This window comes from Odontesthes bonariensis, chromosome 7 (genome assembly GCF_027942865.1).
Source record: "Odontesthes bonariensis isolate fOdoBon6 chromosome 7, fOdoBon6.hap1, whole genome shotgun sequence".
NCBI lineage: Eukaryota > Metazoa > Chordata > Actinopteri > Atheriniformes > Atherinopsidae > Odontesthes > Odontesthes bonariensis.
This window is the reverse complement of record NC_134512.1, coordinates 8,530,683-8,546,562: the sequence shown is the minus strand read 5'-3', so window position 1 is coordinate 8,546,562 and position 15,880 is coordinate 8,530,683. Positions and strand designations below refer to the sequence as shown.

The window sequence follows — 15,880 nt, the reverse complement described above, 5'->3', positions numbered from 1 at the left end:
CGAATGCAAAAAAAAAAGCGTGTTTCCGTGTGCTGCGCTGTCGGGGTGTTTTTTTGGCTCGGCTGATTGTGACTTGAATTCATTTCTTAGTGAATGAACTGCAGGAATGCGACTCTATTGACAGTATGCATCTGAGACGTATTTCATTCTTTATAAAATAATCGATTTTAAATTAATGTATGATGTCGCAACCGATATGGGTTGGGCGCAAATTCTTGGCCGGGCCCCAACTATGTGTGTCATTGAATTTATGTGTGTTCTTTATGCGATTAGTCTTTTTTTTTTTCGTTCAATCATAAAAGTTTTATACACATTTAAAGAGAAATGGGAACTGAAAAATAAGTCATGTGACCGCTGGGGCTGCAAATGCTCATCACTGCTGCATTGTCTGCTGTCTCTTTATTCAGGTTTGCGAGGAGCAAAAGTGCGAGGAAGAAGTTTTCCCCTTGGCCATGAACTACTTAGACAGATTTTTAGCAGTGGTGCCCACCAAAAAGTGTAACCTGCAGCTGCTGGGAGCAGTGTGCATGTTTCTTGCATCCAAATTGAAAGAGACTCGACCATTAACTGCAGAGAAGCTTTGCATCTACACAGATAACTCCATTAGACCGCAAGAGCTGCTGGTAAGCAACAGTTGGTTCAACATATTTCACAGAGTTTTCTGTAACACCTCTGAGGATTCATGCTGTCATCATCAGCTGGTTCAAGATAAACATGTCTACATGTTTTGTTTTTTTCCTGCATCACGTGTGCTGTATAACATGTTGTGAAAATCAGTGGTTATATCAGCTATTTCAGATGTGTTTATTTTGATAATCAAAACACAACATTTAAAACATGGGGGATATCCTTATTCCACTGAGACTGTCCACTCTCCACTTTGCACTGCATCGTCATCAAAGGCACATGAAAAGCGAAATCCCAACAGTTGATGGTTCCACAAGGGCTCTCTTGACTGTACAACACTTTACAGTATCAACCAAGACTGTGTAATGGTCTCCATCGCCATCTTGTGGCAGATATTTGCACAGAGCAATGAGGTCAGCTGAACTCCAGCCAAAGCTCTGACTGTGTTCCTGTCAGCCAGAGAGGGAGAGACACAGAGAAATTCAAGTTTGCCTTTTACAGTTTAGCCTTCATCCCAAAATAACCATAGATGCATACATTTCTGATTCTATCAGGGGCCTCGCTATATCCGATTTTAACACAGATTTGCAGTGCATGGCCAGTGATTGTTAAAAATGTACATATAACTGATGACGTTGGGTGCATTTGGAGTCAACAATGTCAATTTCTGTCTTAAGTTTTTTTGACAAGGCTTCTTTGGCCTGATAATATTAAGAGTCTATGACAGGGTAAACCAATTAATTAGCTCAGTTTGACATCAGATAAGTATTTCCACACTGCTCTGTGGTGCTACATAAACATTCCTCAGTAAACAACAGCCAATCCCACCCATGTTGTGAAAGAGGCCACATATTATGATACAGACATGGCTGATGGTTGTAGGCCTGCTTTGCTGCCTGAGTGGCGGCTCTACCCGCTGAGCTGATTGCCACAGTGCATTCAAGTTCCTGCGAAGCTGCTGTGAGTTTTGTTGGTATCTGATCATTTTCCGGAATGCTCTCCTGCTTGTGACTATGCAGCAGATTTGATTCCCTCTTTGTTCAAAGAAGATCTCCTGGGTCAGATGTTGTATATAAGTTATTTTTCAAACAGAATGCGCACATAAAATGTAAAAGTGGCTGCAGACTTGTTTAAAACTGTATATGATGCCACACTTCACAAAAAAAAACTGAGTCTATCTGACCTTTACAGCATGTTCAGACAGAAAACAAAGCCCTCAGTCCTTGAACTGGTTTGCTGAGGCCTCTTCTCTGTGTTTCTGTATAAGGCAGTATTTTGGCTGAGATGCAGATACAGGAAACAGAGATCAGCTGCTCAGGGCATGTGATCGTTTTTTTTTGTCCTCATCTTTGGTAACAATTTCTTGTAAAGAGAACCGCAATCTTGCAAAGAAGGTGTGACCAAGAGAAAGGCGGAAGCAGAAGGAAGTGGGTGCCTGTCTGCTTGCCACTCTGTCAGCATAGTGTCTATGTTGCAAGTTTTGTCACATCTTTGGCTCTTCTGTACGCTTAGATATTGCATTGATTGCAAAGGCTTTTGAAACCAAGAGGTAGCAAGGGTGCTGAGGAGAAGTCAGTCATCAAACAACCCATTGCTGGGCACTGGGATTGGTATGTGTTCAAAAATGCGTACCGTCGGTCTTTCCAAGAGCGTTTATTTTCTTATTTCCTAACTTAAAATCCTTATGTAAAAAAGTATTATTTTCATTGTTTCTATGTTCGTGATAGAAAGGAGACCTGAGTATGTACCAAGTCTGAAAAAGTCACTTTGATCAGAAAATGACAGGCTGGTAGCAGTGTCAGAGGCAGCCATGTTGAATTGTCTCATGACTGAGTCCATGTGGTCTTTCTCTCTTAAAGGGAAAATGAAGAGCATCCGTCACATCAGTCACAAGGCTGCAGTGTGGAACCAAACTGATTTTTTTTTTTCCCAAATTAGTCACCAACTCTTCCATTAATCATCTCCTCCTTAAGGAAGTGAAAGTAACAATATGTTTTAAGAGAAAAGACCACACCTGATACAACAACACCATCCCACACTGAGTTCATTTCAAGTAGCATGAGTCAGATTTTGCTCAGATTCACAGAAAAAAAAAGATTTTTGAAGTTGGGAGCACATTATTCTGGTGGATATGTTGCTAGAATGCCAGAGGTTTCTGTCCACAGTGTGTAAAAAATATCAAACATTTACTCCTGATCCTGCTCAACGAATGCAGGCTTCCTATGAGTTTTCACTCTACACTCACACAGTGGAACCTCTGGTGGGCCTCTTTAGGAAAGTCCCCAGATGCCAGACAGACAGACAGACAGACAGACAGACAGACAGACAGACAGACAGACAGGAGGGAGACAGTGTTGTGAGGTCACCTGGGTTGGTGGCGTTGCTGGTTTTTCTCTGCTCCAGAACCAGCAAGGCAGAGACTAGTCTAAAAGCAAAAATGCTTATCCTTTACATGTCCATCACTGGACAGGGCCAGGGCCTCACAGTCTCATTCCAACACTTTAGGCTAAAGTTCAAAATTCAATAAAGGGCTGTGTTGCAGCTCTGTGTAATCTGCCACAGTATTATAAAAAATGTAGTGGCACGGACTTGTTTTCACTAATTTCATTGTCTTTTCTATCCTCTCCTTTATCTCTTCAGGAATGGGAACTAGTAGTTTTGGGGAAGTTGAAGTGGAACTTGGCAGCAGTAACGCCGAACGACTTCATTGAGCACATTGTGAGGAGGCTGCCACTGCCCACGGATAAGCTGGCACTTATACGGAAACATGTCCAGACCTTCATTGCCCTCTGTGCTACAGGTAAGACCCAGTGATAGCTGATGTCGCGCACATTTAACACCCTTTGTTATAAAGAGATGTTTGTCCAAGAGAATTGTGATGTTTAACCAGAAAATCTGCTCCAAAAGATGATCATACAGTATGCAATGTTGTCTTGGTGACATTTCTTTCCCCTTTTTTGATGTTGCAAGTGACAGTGATCGTAAATATGCTAAATCAAACCAAGTGTTTAATGACTGACATGAACCTTATGTTGCAGAATTTCTTTATCTGTGCATTCTTCTCTCTCAGCACCGTATCAAAGGTCTCCTTTCAGAAACATGCAGCAACACCTCTGTTCAGAGGTGTGCTGTGGGCCAGTCACGGCTAGCCGTAACTTTAGCAAAAAGCATTGCATCTGATGAGAACATATTCTTTCTAAGTAAAGCAGGCATCATGAAAGACATCTCAGCGTTTGACGCTTTTAACGCTTAGGCCCAACATCCATCATCTGTCTTCTCTGAGGCTGGTATGTGGTCATGTTTTGGAGGTGTATCAGTGGCTTCCAGAGCATCCAGTAACACTTCAAAGCCTGGTTGAAGGGCATTCCCATGTTGCACACGGTTGAAAAGAGGAATGCACAGGGGTTGAGGCAGGCAGGCAGGCCATTGTCTTTGTCTTTTTGTCTTTCTACGTTTGAGGTGAGCTCTTCCCTCAAGATCAAACATCCAATCAGTCATGGGAGGCACAAGGAGCCTTTAACTTGATATGAAGAGACTGTGAGGTTAAGGTGGAGAGGATGCAGGAGGGACCAGGGGAGTAATGAAAAGCCAGAGGAGTGCATTGTTTTTGTTCTGCCAATTCTAAGGCATGTCGTGTTTTCATATCTCTTTCCCCTGCCGCCCTCCTTCCCTTTTTCTCTCCCCACTAACTTCTCACGATTCCCCGCCCTACAGCTGGAGGATATGATGGCTTTCCCATGCTGAGATTCTTGGTAGGGCGCAATTGCGTCATCTCTCCAGCTCCACATTCAAAGAAGACAGGAGTGATAAGCGAGAAGTACCTACACAAGTGTTGAACATCCTTTAGGACCTATTTAACTGTTTCAAAGCAAGTCTTCTGTATCTGTTTCATGAAGTTCAGCCATGTCTATTTTGCATAATCTTGCTCAAAGATGAACAGACAGACATACAACAAAAAAAAGGCGTAACAGTGCAGTGTGGCAATCCTTTCTTCCTCACTTTCTGGGTGACCCCCTCCAGCAGCAGCTTCACTTTCTGCAGGCCAGAAACAGGAATGCTAACTGCACCCCCCATGGGAAACAGCTCCTTGTGTTGCCATCATTCAGAGGAGTGTGCATAGTTACTTGAATAGATACAAGGGAGGCGACAAGTATTTACACCATTAAGCACTGATTGTGCAATGGATATGATAGAGTAAGAAATGTTTGCAATGAATGTTCGTGTTTGCAAAGCTTTAAAGAAGAAATGCTTCTTTTCACTCTTTCACTGTGTCTCAATTTCCTCCATTTTCCTCTCTCTGGATCTCTCACCCCTTATTTTGTGCCAGCGGATACATGTGTGGAATGACAGCGTGTCAGTGATCAGACCTATTCCCAAAGCAAGCATTGTGAAAGACTCAGCATGCACTTTGTCCTTAATTACTTCAATGAGGCAGTGGAACTAAATTTACGAGCCTCCTGGATTCATCCTCCTCACATTGTGTATCAGGAGAGAGACGTTCTGAAGATAGCTCTGGATCAGCAACAGGCCGTTTATCTGTGTACGCTCTCCTCAGACTTGTATCCAGGCAAACAGAAAGTGAGGGCAAAACAAAGAGTGCATGAGCAAGTCAACAATTTGGTGCATCTGAAGATCTCTGGGAATTCAAAACCCCATTTGTGGAACATTCCCAGCTGTAAATCTTTGGGTTATCTGGTGAGAATCCTCCTTGAGACATGCTCTGAGTGGAGTTGAGAAGGTGAAGACAGAGCAGAAGGAGGAGATCTCTCAGGAGGATTTACATGAACAAAGAAGTTGCCAACAGTTCACCTGTGGCCTTCCTATTTTGTATATTCCCATTCAGCACACCACCCTTCGCTGCACCCACTGCTGCCATGCCTATAGTGAAAAAGAAAACATGCATAAAACCATGGCTTTCTGTTTTCAAGGGAACAAGTGAGAGAAGTGGAGAATAAGGCCTCTCATTCCTAATGGCTCCTCTCTTTTGATGAAACAGTTCCGTTCAGGCCACTCGGTGGGATTTTGTCAGGTGGCGCAGGCTGGCTCTGTATTAATTAATAACATTGGTTAGACCATTCAGGCCTATGCAAATGGGATCAGCTAGAGACTGGGAGAAAGGAAACAAAAGGCCTGGTCCTTACATTTCATATGCAGAACCATGTGAGGATCAGCTCTGCAGGGCCACTTGATAGGAAACACCAGCGTTTCCCTCAGGCATGCCGCCGGATAATAGCCCAGAAACAAGCTCATTAAGGGAGATTATGAACCTCCATTCCTGCACACAGACACCAAGCACTCAGAGCTTCCTCTTCTATTCTTATTCAATTGATGTAAAGTGGGAGAATGGATGGGGTGCATGGGGCAGACAGATGCAGCCCAACCTGTCTGCTTTGGTTATTGAGCTCCGTCTTCTTGCCATATTGGCAGGGATTATGTGTATTAAACACAGGATCCAATAGCCCTCCCAGTAATGGTATGCATGGAATGGTGACAATGGTCATAGAAGTTGATCAAAAGGAAATTCTGGATTATGGCCAACAATGTGGTCCAAAATAAGAGTCAGTTGTAGTGAAGGACATAATGAAAATCTTGCTACAAGGGGGTATCTAAATAATAAGTGATTTTATTTTTTAAGTTAGTACTCATTCTTTTATCTATAAAATAGTATTTTATCACTTATTTCTGGTATGTGGATGTTTCTTTGAACTATGGCAGAGGAAACTTGATCATTAACAGGTTAGTTTCCCTTTGACAAACTAATGATTCACTAGCTAACAAACATAGAAGTGAATCCTTGCTGCATGGACTTGCTTTCTCTCTTTTCCAAGAAATTTGTCATGATTTATTTTTTTCATGCAACATGTTTTCATGTAGCTAAGCTTTAAAGGTTATGTGATATACTAAGAGTTAGTTTGTTGTACAGCTTCTAATCCCTAAGAAATATCTGAAAGATAGAGATTAAGGTTTTTTCAGTATTCTACTCTGGTCCTCAAGCTCTGTGGCTCAAATTATGGAGATGAATGTATCAATTATACACAACAGTGACCACTCAGATGTTGTTTTGTTTTATGTTAGCTTTGATTTTAAGGCAGGAATTCTCATAGATTCCTCTCCAAGTGGCTGCTACATTGAGAATTCCTTCCCAAGCTCAGGGCAGTATTCAAGAGATGGATGATTCATCTCAGATGTGGTCAATAAAAAAAGGTCTTTACTAGTGTTTGTTTACATAAAACCCCCTTCATGTCTAGTGAGTCAGAACCCAAACCAATTAGTCACCTCCTCCAACAAATCATCGTTTCTGCACTGATGTGAGGAATCATGTCCGGCCTTGGATGCAGTGGCAGCAGATGAAGCAGGAAGAAGCTTCTAAAGAGTATGAGCCCAAAAATGTGGCAGGCATGGTGAATCATCTGTTGGTATGTCCTGAGTCTCCCCCTTCACCTCGCTGGTGGAATCACCACCACACTATAAATATTGTTGCCAGCTGACTCACACCAGAAATACAGTGATTTTTACTCCGGATGCTACAATTATCTGAACAAAGATGTTAAGAAATCCAACTCTTTTTAGCCTTACATGTTTACACTGGAGGTCATGTTAACCACAAAGACTAATATTTGTGATTTTAAGTAAAGTAAATGTTTGTGTTTGCTAGTTTGAGCTCGGCAATTTTTGCCATGACACCAGAGGGTATCTTACTGACCACAAATGCCATCGCAGAGACTTGACTATTTCAGCCAGGCAAAAAATGCAGTTGCCAATATATTTTAAAAAAACAAACAGTTTGTGTTATTTTCCAGTCAGGAGTCAAAATGCAAACTCTTCTGCCTCCCACCCTCCAAATCATTGTGCTCCTCTACTCTGACTTTACCAATGCCTCAAGGAGGCAGCTGTAACAGCGGAGATGATAGTGAAAGGCTGAAGAGAGCACTCACGGGATGCAACAATTAGGAAGGAATTCTGCTCAGTGGCTCAGACTCTCCTGAGTTTTGTTGTTTTCTTTTTTCCAGAGCGACTGTGTGGAACAAGAAGCAGTAGTAGTATCTATTGATCCTTTCTTAATCACTATGCTCTCTATCCAACATGTTAAAGAACCTCTACAACCTCCCAAACCCAGTGGGGAGGTAGGTTGTTTGATTGTAGGTTGTTGTTTGCGTGACTCAAGGAGCTATGCTCGGCATACCATCTGGACTGTAGCTCTCCACAGGACTTGTTTTGACTGCCCGTCTGTGTTGCATTAGTGGTGAAACATACTGTTATGCCAATCCCAAAATTATGTTTGTTTTTAACCTTAATCAGTCAACAGGCCCTGGGTCCTCGTAATGCTACTCCTTTAATAAACAAGGTCAACGCATGCAGTATAGAATACAAGACCTTGATTTACAGCCCTGGAAAGAGGGGAGAGGGTGAAAAGAAGAGTTTGGGATTTTTTTTTTTTTCGTCTTTTGGCAGTTGTTTCAATTTTCCAACTTTAATTAATTTACAATTTTAATGTGCATACTGTGCATCGCAGCCACCCAGAAGGAGCAAGCCATGTAGGGCAGCAGACCAGAGGCCCGGGGATGAAGTTTCACGGGGTAGGAGCATGCAGGAATGGAGACGAGGGGGCAAAGGGAGGAGAAAGGGCCATTGAAGGGGGTGAGAGGCGTGCAGGCCAGGGCAGCCAGCCGCTGCTCACAGGGAGCTTTCCATCGCAGGCGTCCCCACTCAGCTACCTACACTGTTTATCCTCAACATGAATATCAATGAGGGCCTCCTAAAATACAACCATTCTTCCCCCGGCATGCAGCAGCCACCAGGCCGCAGTGTCAGCCCGCATCGGCTGCACGCGCCCGTCCTTGTTCTGCTACAGACCTGTCTTGTCTTGAGTGTGAAAAATCAGCTTGTTGCCCACTGCCCACCACTCAGCTTTCGCACAAAACTACATCTGTGCTGTGTGTGTGTGTGTGTGTGTGTGTTGGTTTGTATGCATCTTAAAGAACGCAGGGATTGGTGCATTGTTTCATGCATGTGTCTCTAAGGTGTCTGTCGTGCGCTCACTGCACACTTACATTAAGTCTGTGTATGCCTTTGTACTCTTTCCCCTATATAGAAAGTTGTGGTCTTACAGCAGTGATGTAATGCGGGGGGCTTTGTGTGCCCTTTCCTCTTGGCTCGAGGTGGCCTTTAATAAATCTCTACTTGGCAGAGGCCCAGCAGCTAACACAGGGGTGTATAATAAGTTCATTTATTTGTCAACACAGAGCCCACAAGATGAGAAAGCGCCTGGCCGTGCATGTTAAAAAGGCAGTGAGACGCTGCCTTTGCAGCTATCAAAGGGCCTACCTCTTTGATTCCACATATAAAAAAAAGGAAGAAAAATCTCCTTCAGAGCCATCGCACCCAGTTTGCTTTGCATATGGCAATATGTTAATGTGCAGGCAGTTTCAATGTCCCCAACTGCCTAATGCCCAAGCCCATAGGTGGCCCAGGAACAGAGAAATATTCTCAGGAAGGGAGGGGTTGGATGGGAGGCAGGAGGTGAGGGTCACTGGAGGGCAACTGCTTTCTTCTTCCAAAACCTCACAAGGGTCTGGACACAGACTTGAGAGTGATATGCAGCAGAAATGTCTACCCCCTCTTACTTCTCACTACGCCCACCACCTTTCCCCTCTTTTCTCCTTGTTGCCTTGTCGCCACACCGTCCATCCCTCCCTCTTCATCTTCCTCTCTCTGTCGACCCCCCGCCCTGCATGTCCAGCCGCTGTCTTTGTCCAGTCTGTCTTGCTGAATTGGTATCGGCAGAGAGGGGATGGATGCTGTGTCTCTCAATTGGGTGAAATGAGGTGATGACTCTGGACAATGAAGTCACACTCTTCTGCCTTCCCTCTCGCAGGCCCTCCACTCTATTAATATGCTAAAAGATAGGAGGGCCGCCAATGCAAACCACTGCCTGTTGTAGCAACAAAGACTGGGGCATGTGTGCCATTCACTGGCCCTTCTAAGCAGGCCATGTGTTATCCAGAAAGAAAGGTAGAAGTTGAGCAAGACATAAAGAGAGAATAGAGAAAGTAGTGAGTGTGTGTTTGTGGGGAGAAAAAAACTCTCCCTGTCTGTCTCCCTTGCTCTTTCTCCCTGTATGCCAGTTGCCTTGCCTTTTCGGGCTTCTGGCCCGTTCACAAGCTGTCTCATTTGCATTATGAATGACAGTGAGGGGAGCTAACAAGGTTATTGGTCTTTGAGACGCACGCCTGTGACCACACGTGGAAAAAGGACCTACAGCAGTGCACATTGGCAAAGGCACTGAGCCTCTTTATTCCTCCTTTTCCAAGCGCTATGGGGCTTTTTTCAGTGAGCACACGATTTACTCAAGAGATGGAAGAAAAGGGGCTGGGCTGGAGAAAGGGGGACTGTATTGGGGAGCGGGTGACGGTGGTTGCTTTTCAGCTCCTTTACAAGCCAAGTGAACCCTCATTATCCAGGCCCCTGGTCATTAGTGAGCGCTGCGTTCAGACCCAGTGCAATTGAAGGGGTATTTATTAGCTGACTGCTAGATTACCAAATCATATTGTCTCGGGGCGGGATGCATTGTATCTCCACTCTTTTTGGGAATTGAGTACATTTTACAAACTGCCCCAGGTGAACAAAGAATCCAACGATAAATGGTTAACCATTTAGCCACTGAACCAAAGATTTTGGCTCTGTAGCATCACTTAACAATGGTTACTTCTTTGAGTTATTTACAAACTTCTCACAGAAGGTACATTTAACTCAACTGATATTTCATCCCTTATCAGATTTCAGATTCGCCATGTACCCTCCCTCCATGATCGCCACAGGAAGTGTGGGGGCAGCGATCTGTGGCCTACAGCTGGATTCAGCTGACCAGTCACAGTGGGGTGACAGTCTGACAGACCTTCTGGCCAAAATCACCAACACAGAAGTGGTGAGTTTCTGTAATACTCCTGAGTCACATCTAGAACACTAGTTTCAGCATGTTAGAGCAAGACATGCTTTCTTCTTTTAGTGCAAAAATGAGATTTTTAAAACCATTGTGGTCTTGTTAGCCAGATTTTAGCAAAAAGCAAGATACTTGACACCTGGAAACTTGGTGGTTCTGATTGGTTCTTGGTGGTTCTGAGTAATATTTGGAAACAATGTGAAAATGTTGATATCTCTGAGGTCATCAGTTTGATGTTCACTGGTATTTATCTACGTATAACTTTTACAGTAACTATGATTCAGGGCTGAATCAGCTGCTGCTTGCACTTAAAGATTCTCATCTCTACAATCAGTTTACATCCCCACTCAAATACCACAAATAAGTCATCATATTATGTCAACAGTTACGGTTAGCAAGAAGGGTTTCTTTTTTCAAGAAAAAAATACAATATCTGTTTAGAAATTCCGAATTTTGGGTGAAGTTTTGTGTTTGCAACACACAAAAGGTGAAAAGTTGAACAGATTTGACTGCACTGACATTTGGATTCCCACAAACCAGCTTCTATGGAGATTTACTGCCAATAATTGTCACCAAAAGAAAAGTCTTTATCTAAAAGAATCGGCAATATGCTGCAGTTTTCTGCATTGGGTTTCATGCTCTCTTCTCTGTTAGAAACTGGACTTTAAGTTTATTTTACTCTCCATCTATCCCGTGTGGCTGTTAAGGCCCCCCTCACGTAAAGAATCTTCTAAATCAAGCCAGGTTGAGAGCATATACCGAATGCTTTGTCGCTGGCCAGGCTGTTGTGTGGCTGTCTGGGTAGACTGAATGTTGCAGAGGTGGATGAGTTGAGTCCAAACACGGGCAGAGCCCCTGCTGAATCTGAGATGCCTGGCTTTCGTCATGCAGATGGTAGAGGGCTTCAGATTGCTGTAGCTCACTGCAAGGGTGAATAGATGGGCAGAGCTGGAGGAGGTAAAGAGAATGACACCGTGAGATGATAAGTGAAGTTATTCTTTATTAGTCTCTGCTGGGAAATTAGCCTGCTGAATTTGACCCATGCAAAGTATTCAGGGTCAGCGGGCAGCTACAGAGCAGTGCTCAAGGACCAGCTCCAGTTCTGAAGCCACTGGCTTGGCAGGACTACTTGTAATACCAAACATGATGAAAAAGGCTTTTGGTTAGTAACAGCAGACTTAATACAAACATTTGAGTTAATGTGTGCACAGTGCATAGGGAGCAAAACAGCAGGCACAACACTGATCCCAAGCATCCGCCCTGGTATTTTAAATACTGTCCCAAAAGAAGGCAAAGCAGGAGAAGGAGGAGGTGGAAGAAAGCTGTTGAAGTGTGAAAAGGACACTGAGGGGGTGTCATGCCTCCCTTGCGGCAATCAGCCCTCTCTCAGCTCCTCCTATGGTCCATAATGCATCACTGCTGGAAACCATGGCTCCCTCTGGTGCAAGCTGTGTGAAGTCTCGCTCAGCAGTTGAGGAAAAACAAATAGCTGGCCTCAGCAGCACAGGGCCTCAGTGTGTTTAGGATGTAGGGTCTAAAGACTTGGGGGAATTAAGTCGTTCTGTGTCTCTGTGATCAACTTCTTGCATTCCTGGATTCAGACAAGCCATGGCTTGCAGTAAACACCGGAGGCAAGGTATAGGGCATCTTTCCTAATTCAACATATATGAGAGATTTTTCTGCAAAGAAGCCAACCAAAACTTAATACTGTGGCTTAAAAAGTACAGCCTGATGACAAATACGGAGAAGGAGCTCTAAGTATTAAAAAGTGGTTTCTTTGTTATTTATACTTTGTCTCTGTTTATGCTTTCATGTAGACAAAATGAGGAAATGGTGATACTGACAGGGCCATTTTCATACTAACCGTAACTTCTTTTCCAAAAAACTTAACCGCTTCATGTACAAATTTGATACCCAAAGGCCACCTCAACCTCAGCGTTGACTGCATTCATGAGCTAGCAGCATGAGCCCGACTCTAAATGCGTACACATAACATACTGTTTTTGATTTTGGCCTCCAGGGCAGACAGTCGGCAAAATGGCAGAGCAGCATCTCAGTCAAAGAGCAAGGCAAAATATGAAGGCAAAGCAAGTTTCGCCAGCCTCTGCAGCTGCTGCTGCCAACAGCATCATAGCCAACGCCACCCCCCTGGCATCTGTGGTATCCAGAAGCTGTGGTTTTCCAGTGGAAATGTGATAGGGCCAAGTCACCATCTTGGGTCACTGGAAGAATGCGTGTTGCTTCACACACACACACACACCTGGTGTGGCCAAGAGGGGCAGTGCTGGAGAGAGCAGACAGGCTCTCGTGTTACGATCTGCAGAGAAAAACATGAAATCTGTGTGAATGTGTTGGTTTATAGTGTGAGACTGATCAATTGTGTTAGCAGTAATCTTACACACAATTTTAGACAAAAAGAGCCTGTAAAGTGAAGTGTGGAGCTTCCGTTTGTTCTCGATTGATTAAAACAGGATACAGAGGTTAGAGAAGTGCAAGGGTTTAAGTCCACTACTTCCTAGATTTTTATTGTTTTGACACTCGTTTTCTCTCAGTTTCTCGTTCATCTTTTTTCAGTCAGGGTCAGACACTAAGACACCGGAAACACATTTTCCCATTCCTCCCTTTGTTCCTGTTTTTGTTCCTCTTTTTCTCACTATAGCTCTTATTAACAGGAATTTATCAGAGCCAAAATCTTTGCAAGAAACGTTCATTTATTAGGAAAGATTATCTTTATTAACACAGCCTGTTGCATTGCCGTTTGTGGTGTTTCAGCATGCAGGCCAAAGAAAGAGAAAGGTCACATTTTCTATTGTAACTTGTGGAAATTCTCCTCATGTGGCTTTGTATTTCCAGTGTCAGCCCTCTGATATTTTGTTTTAAGATTTCCTCAGCTCTAAAGTTTGTGTCTGCCTGTGTGTTTGTTTCAGCTGTCTGACCACCAAGTCCTCCTAAAGTTCCTAACACTGTCTTGTGTGGTACAGTCAGCAGTTAAAACACATTCCATGGCTTCACACATTTCTTCCTTTTGGTTTTGTCTGTCTGCACGACTTCCCGCTGCTGCCAGTGTCACAAAGGCCGCCCAGGGATAATGTGCATGCCTTGATTTGTCAGAATGACACACTGGCATAGTATGATGCATTCTTAAGTCATGGCAGACGGAGGACATTAACTACCAGGGAGGAATCGAAGTGGTCACTTGTTTTCCGGTTGCAAAATGAGATGTACAACCATACCACCCCTGGCCAATTTATTCACTGCTGCTGGCCCCCACATTGTCCAAGTACCTTGGGCTCCTCTGAAAACAGTGCTGGTGTTTCCAGGAGTCACACATTGAAGTCATTAAAGGTTCTCGAATGAAGCCCATGGGGCTTGGCATGGGATCCGAACAGAGACTGGGGGAGAATGTCTTTTAAGAAGTGAAGGCATGCACTCTTGCGGTAAGACACAGGCAGTTCCTTTACATGTTCTGTGCTTTACTTAATTTTCTCACAGGATTTGAGATTTTATGACCAATGGGGCTCATGTTGGTGGGAAGATTTTGTATGTCTGGTAGTGTGCACCCTTTCATGTTTGCAGCTAACTGCAACGATTAAGGGACATACACTGGTCAAGGTTTCCTCCACGGTAGACACATTGCTGGTGAAAATATTCCCCCGAAGCACATGTTTCCAACCGGCTCTGCACCAACTTATGGATTGTGAGCTACTTGTAGAAAATTACAAATAAATAAGGAAGGATTTATTTCAGATATTAGCAAGTAAAAGGCTGATTCATTTTGACTGATTTTTTTGCCTTCTTTTTTTCTCTTACAATACTGCCCATATGAGCAGAATTTCAACAATTCTGCTGTGTTGAAAGCTGGTTTTGACTTGGCTCCTTCTTGACAACACAGTACAAGTCTCACCCTGTAATGTGTCGTGCCTTTTGCCTTTTGACACTGTGACCTTTAGTCACTTAGCCACGTTCATCTCCCTACAAGAATTTCTGATCTGAGTAAGAGCTCAGTTCATCAAGGCCCAGCGGCACCAGGGGCTATAACACAGGCTCAAACTGTGGCCCATCAGGTTTAGATTAGCTGTAAATTTCTAAAGAATGTCTCCCTGCTCCACAAGCACTATACTTTCACCCATCCCTGTCTCTGTCATGATCCCTACAGATGCTTGGTGCTCTAAGGCAGGGGGTCATGCATGTGCGTGCATGTGCAGAGCTGAGATCAAGGAACCCAACTTCAGTTGTTTTTTTAGTATTTCACCAGCAGAGAGCGGTGTGAAGTCAACTCCTGACAGGATCTTTCAGATTATTCTGCACTGTTGCGGTAGTGTCCTCTTACCTCTGGAGTTGTTTAATGACTATCATCACTGTTCCTCTTCTTAAAACAGTTTGACCTTTCTCTGACACTCTTGCAAACAACCTATTCAGGGATTTTTTTTTAACCTAGCTCCAACTCCCCCCACACATCCCCCTCGAGAGTCCTTCTCTCTTCCTGCCCTGCGCTGTCCCTTCTCTCAACCCTCCATCAGAGTAAGGATATGAGGCCTCAGTGCTGTTGAGGGCCTCATCTCCCAGGTGGATTCTCAGATTGCCACGGTGGCCTTTGATGGTGAAAGTCGAGGCGGCCAGGTCTCAGATGGATCCCCTGCAGGCAGGCAGGCACACAGACTGGCTCTCGTTAAAAAAGCACCACCTTTGTGTTCCCACAGGAGGTGGATGTAATTAACATAGCTTTAATACTACCTGTGTTTTCAGCTGCCGTTGTCAAGGCTACTTCTGTTTGGGTTTCGTGTGTGTGTTTGGGAATAGCAGAAGTGGTGCGATGGGGGAGGCAGTAGCCTGCACGCACGGGTGTGTGCACGTGAGGACTATGGAGGTGGTATTCAGTGCACAACCCTGGTGGGCTGATGTAATGCTCCAGTCTGGCCCTTGTCTGCGCTCATTTTTGGCATTAGCTAGAAGCCAAAAAGTTAGTGGTTATTCAAAATCGCTGGCCCACACTGCGCCGGGGTCCCCTACTGAAGGATGCAAAAAAGATGCAAAAATGTGTAACTTTGGAGCACGTGCATAGTCAAGTTGAGCATTCGACCCTAACTGCATTATCTGGGAGTGTTAGTGCAGTTTTGAGAAGCTTGGTTCTGTATGATTTTGACTGGACAAACATGTTTACATGCATTTTAAAAGCCCAGTTTAATGTCATGTAAACATGCTTACTGACTACAGTCTTCAGACATTTATCTTATAATTCTGACAACGCTCTTCATTAAAGTAATACTATGTAACATTTATACCTTAAAATAACAGCTTGAAAAAAAATTGTGC

At 43.9% G+C, this 15,880-nt stretch overlaps 1 protein-coding gene across 3 annotated transcripts in view; it reads left to right on the top strand.

Annotated features, from left to right (window-relative positions):
* The window catches only part of ccnd2a (cyclin D2, a), a 172,371-nt gene that overhangs the window by 151,709 nt on the left and 4,782 nt on the right, over positions 1-15,880 (top strand). For 2 of the 3 annotated variants that reach the window (XM_075469362.1, XM_075469360.1), the window contains 3 exons: positions 408-623; positions 3,268-3,427; positions 10,404-10,552. In XM_075469362.1, the coding sequence (XP_075325477.1) occupies positions 453-623; positions 3,268-3,427; positions 10,404-10,552 (480 nt within the window). In that variant the 5' untranslated portion in view covers positions 408-452. The remainder of the gene's footprint in view (positions 1-407; positions 624-3,267; positions 3,428-10,403; positions 10,553-15,880) is intronic. The other variant, XM_075469361.1, reaches the window with a different exon arrangement.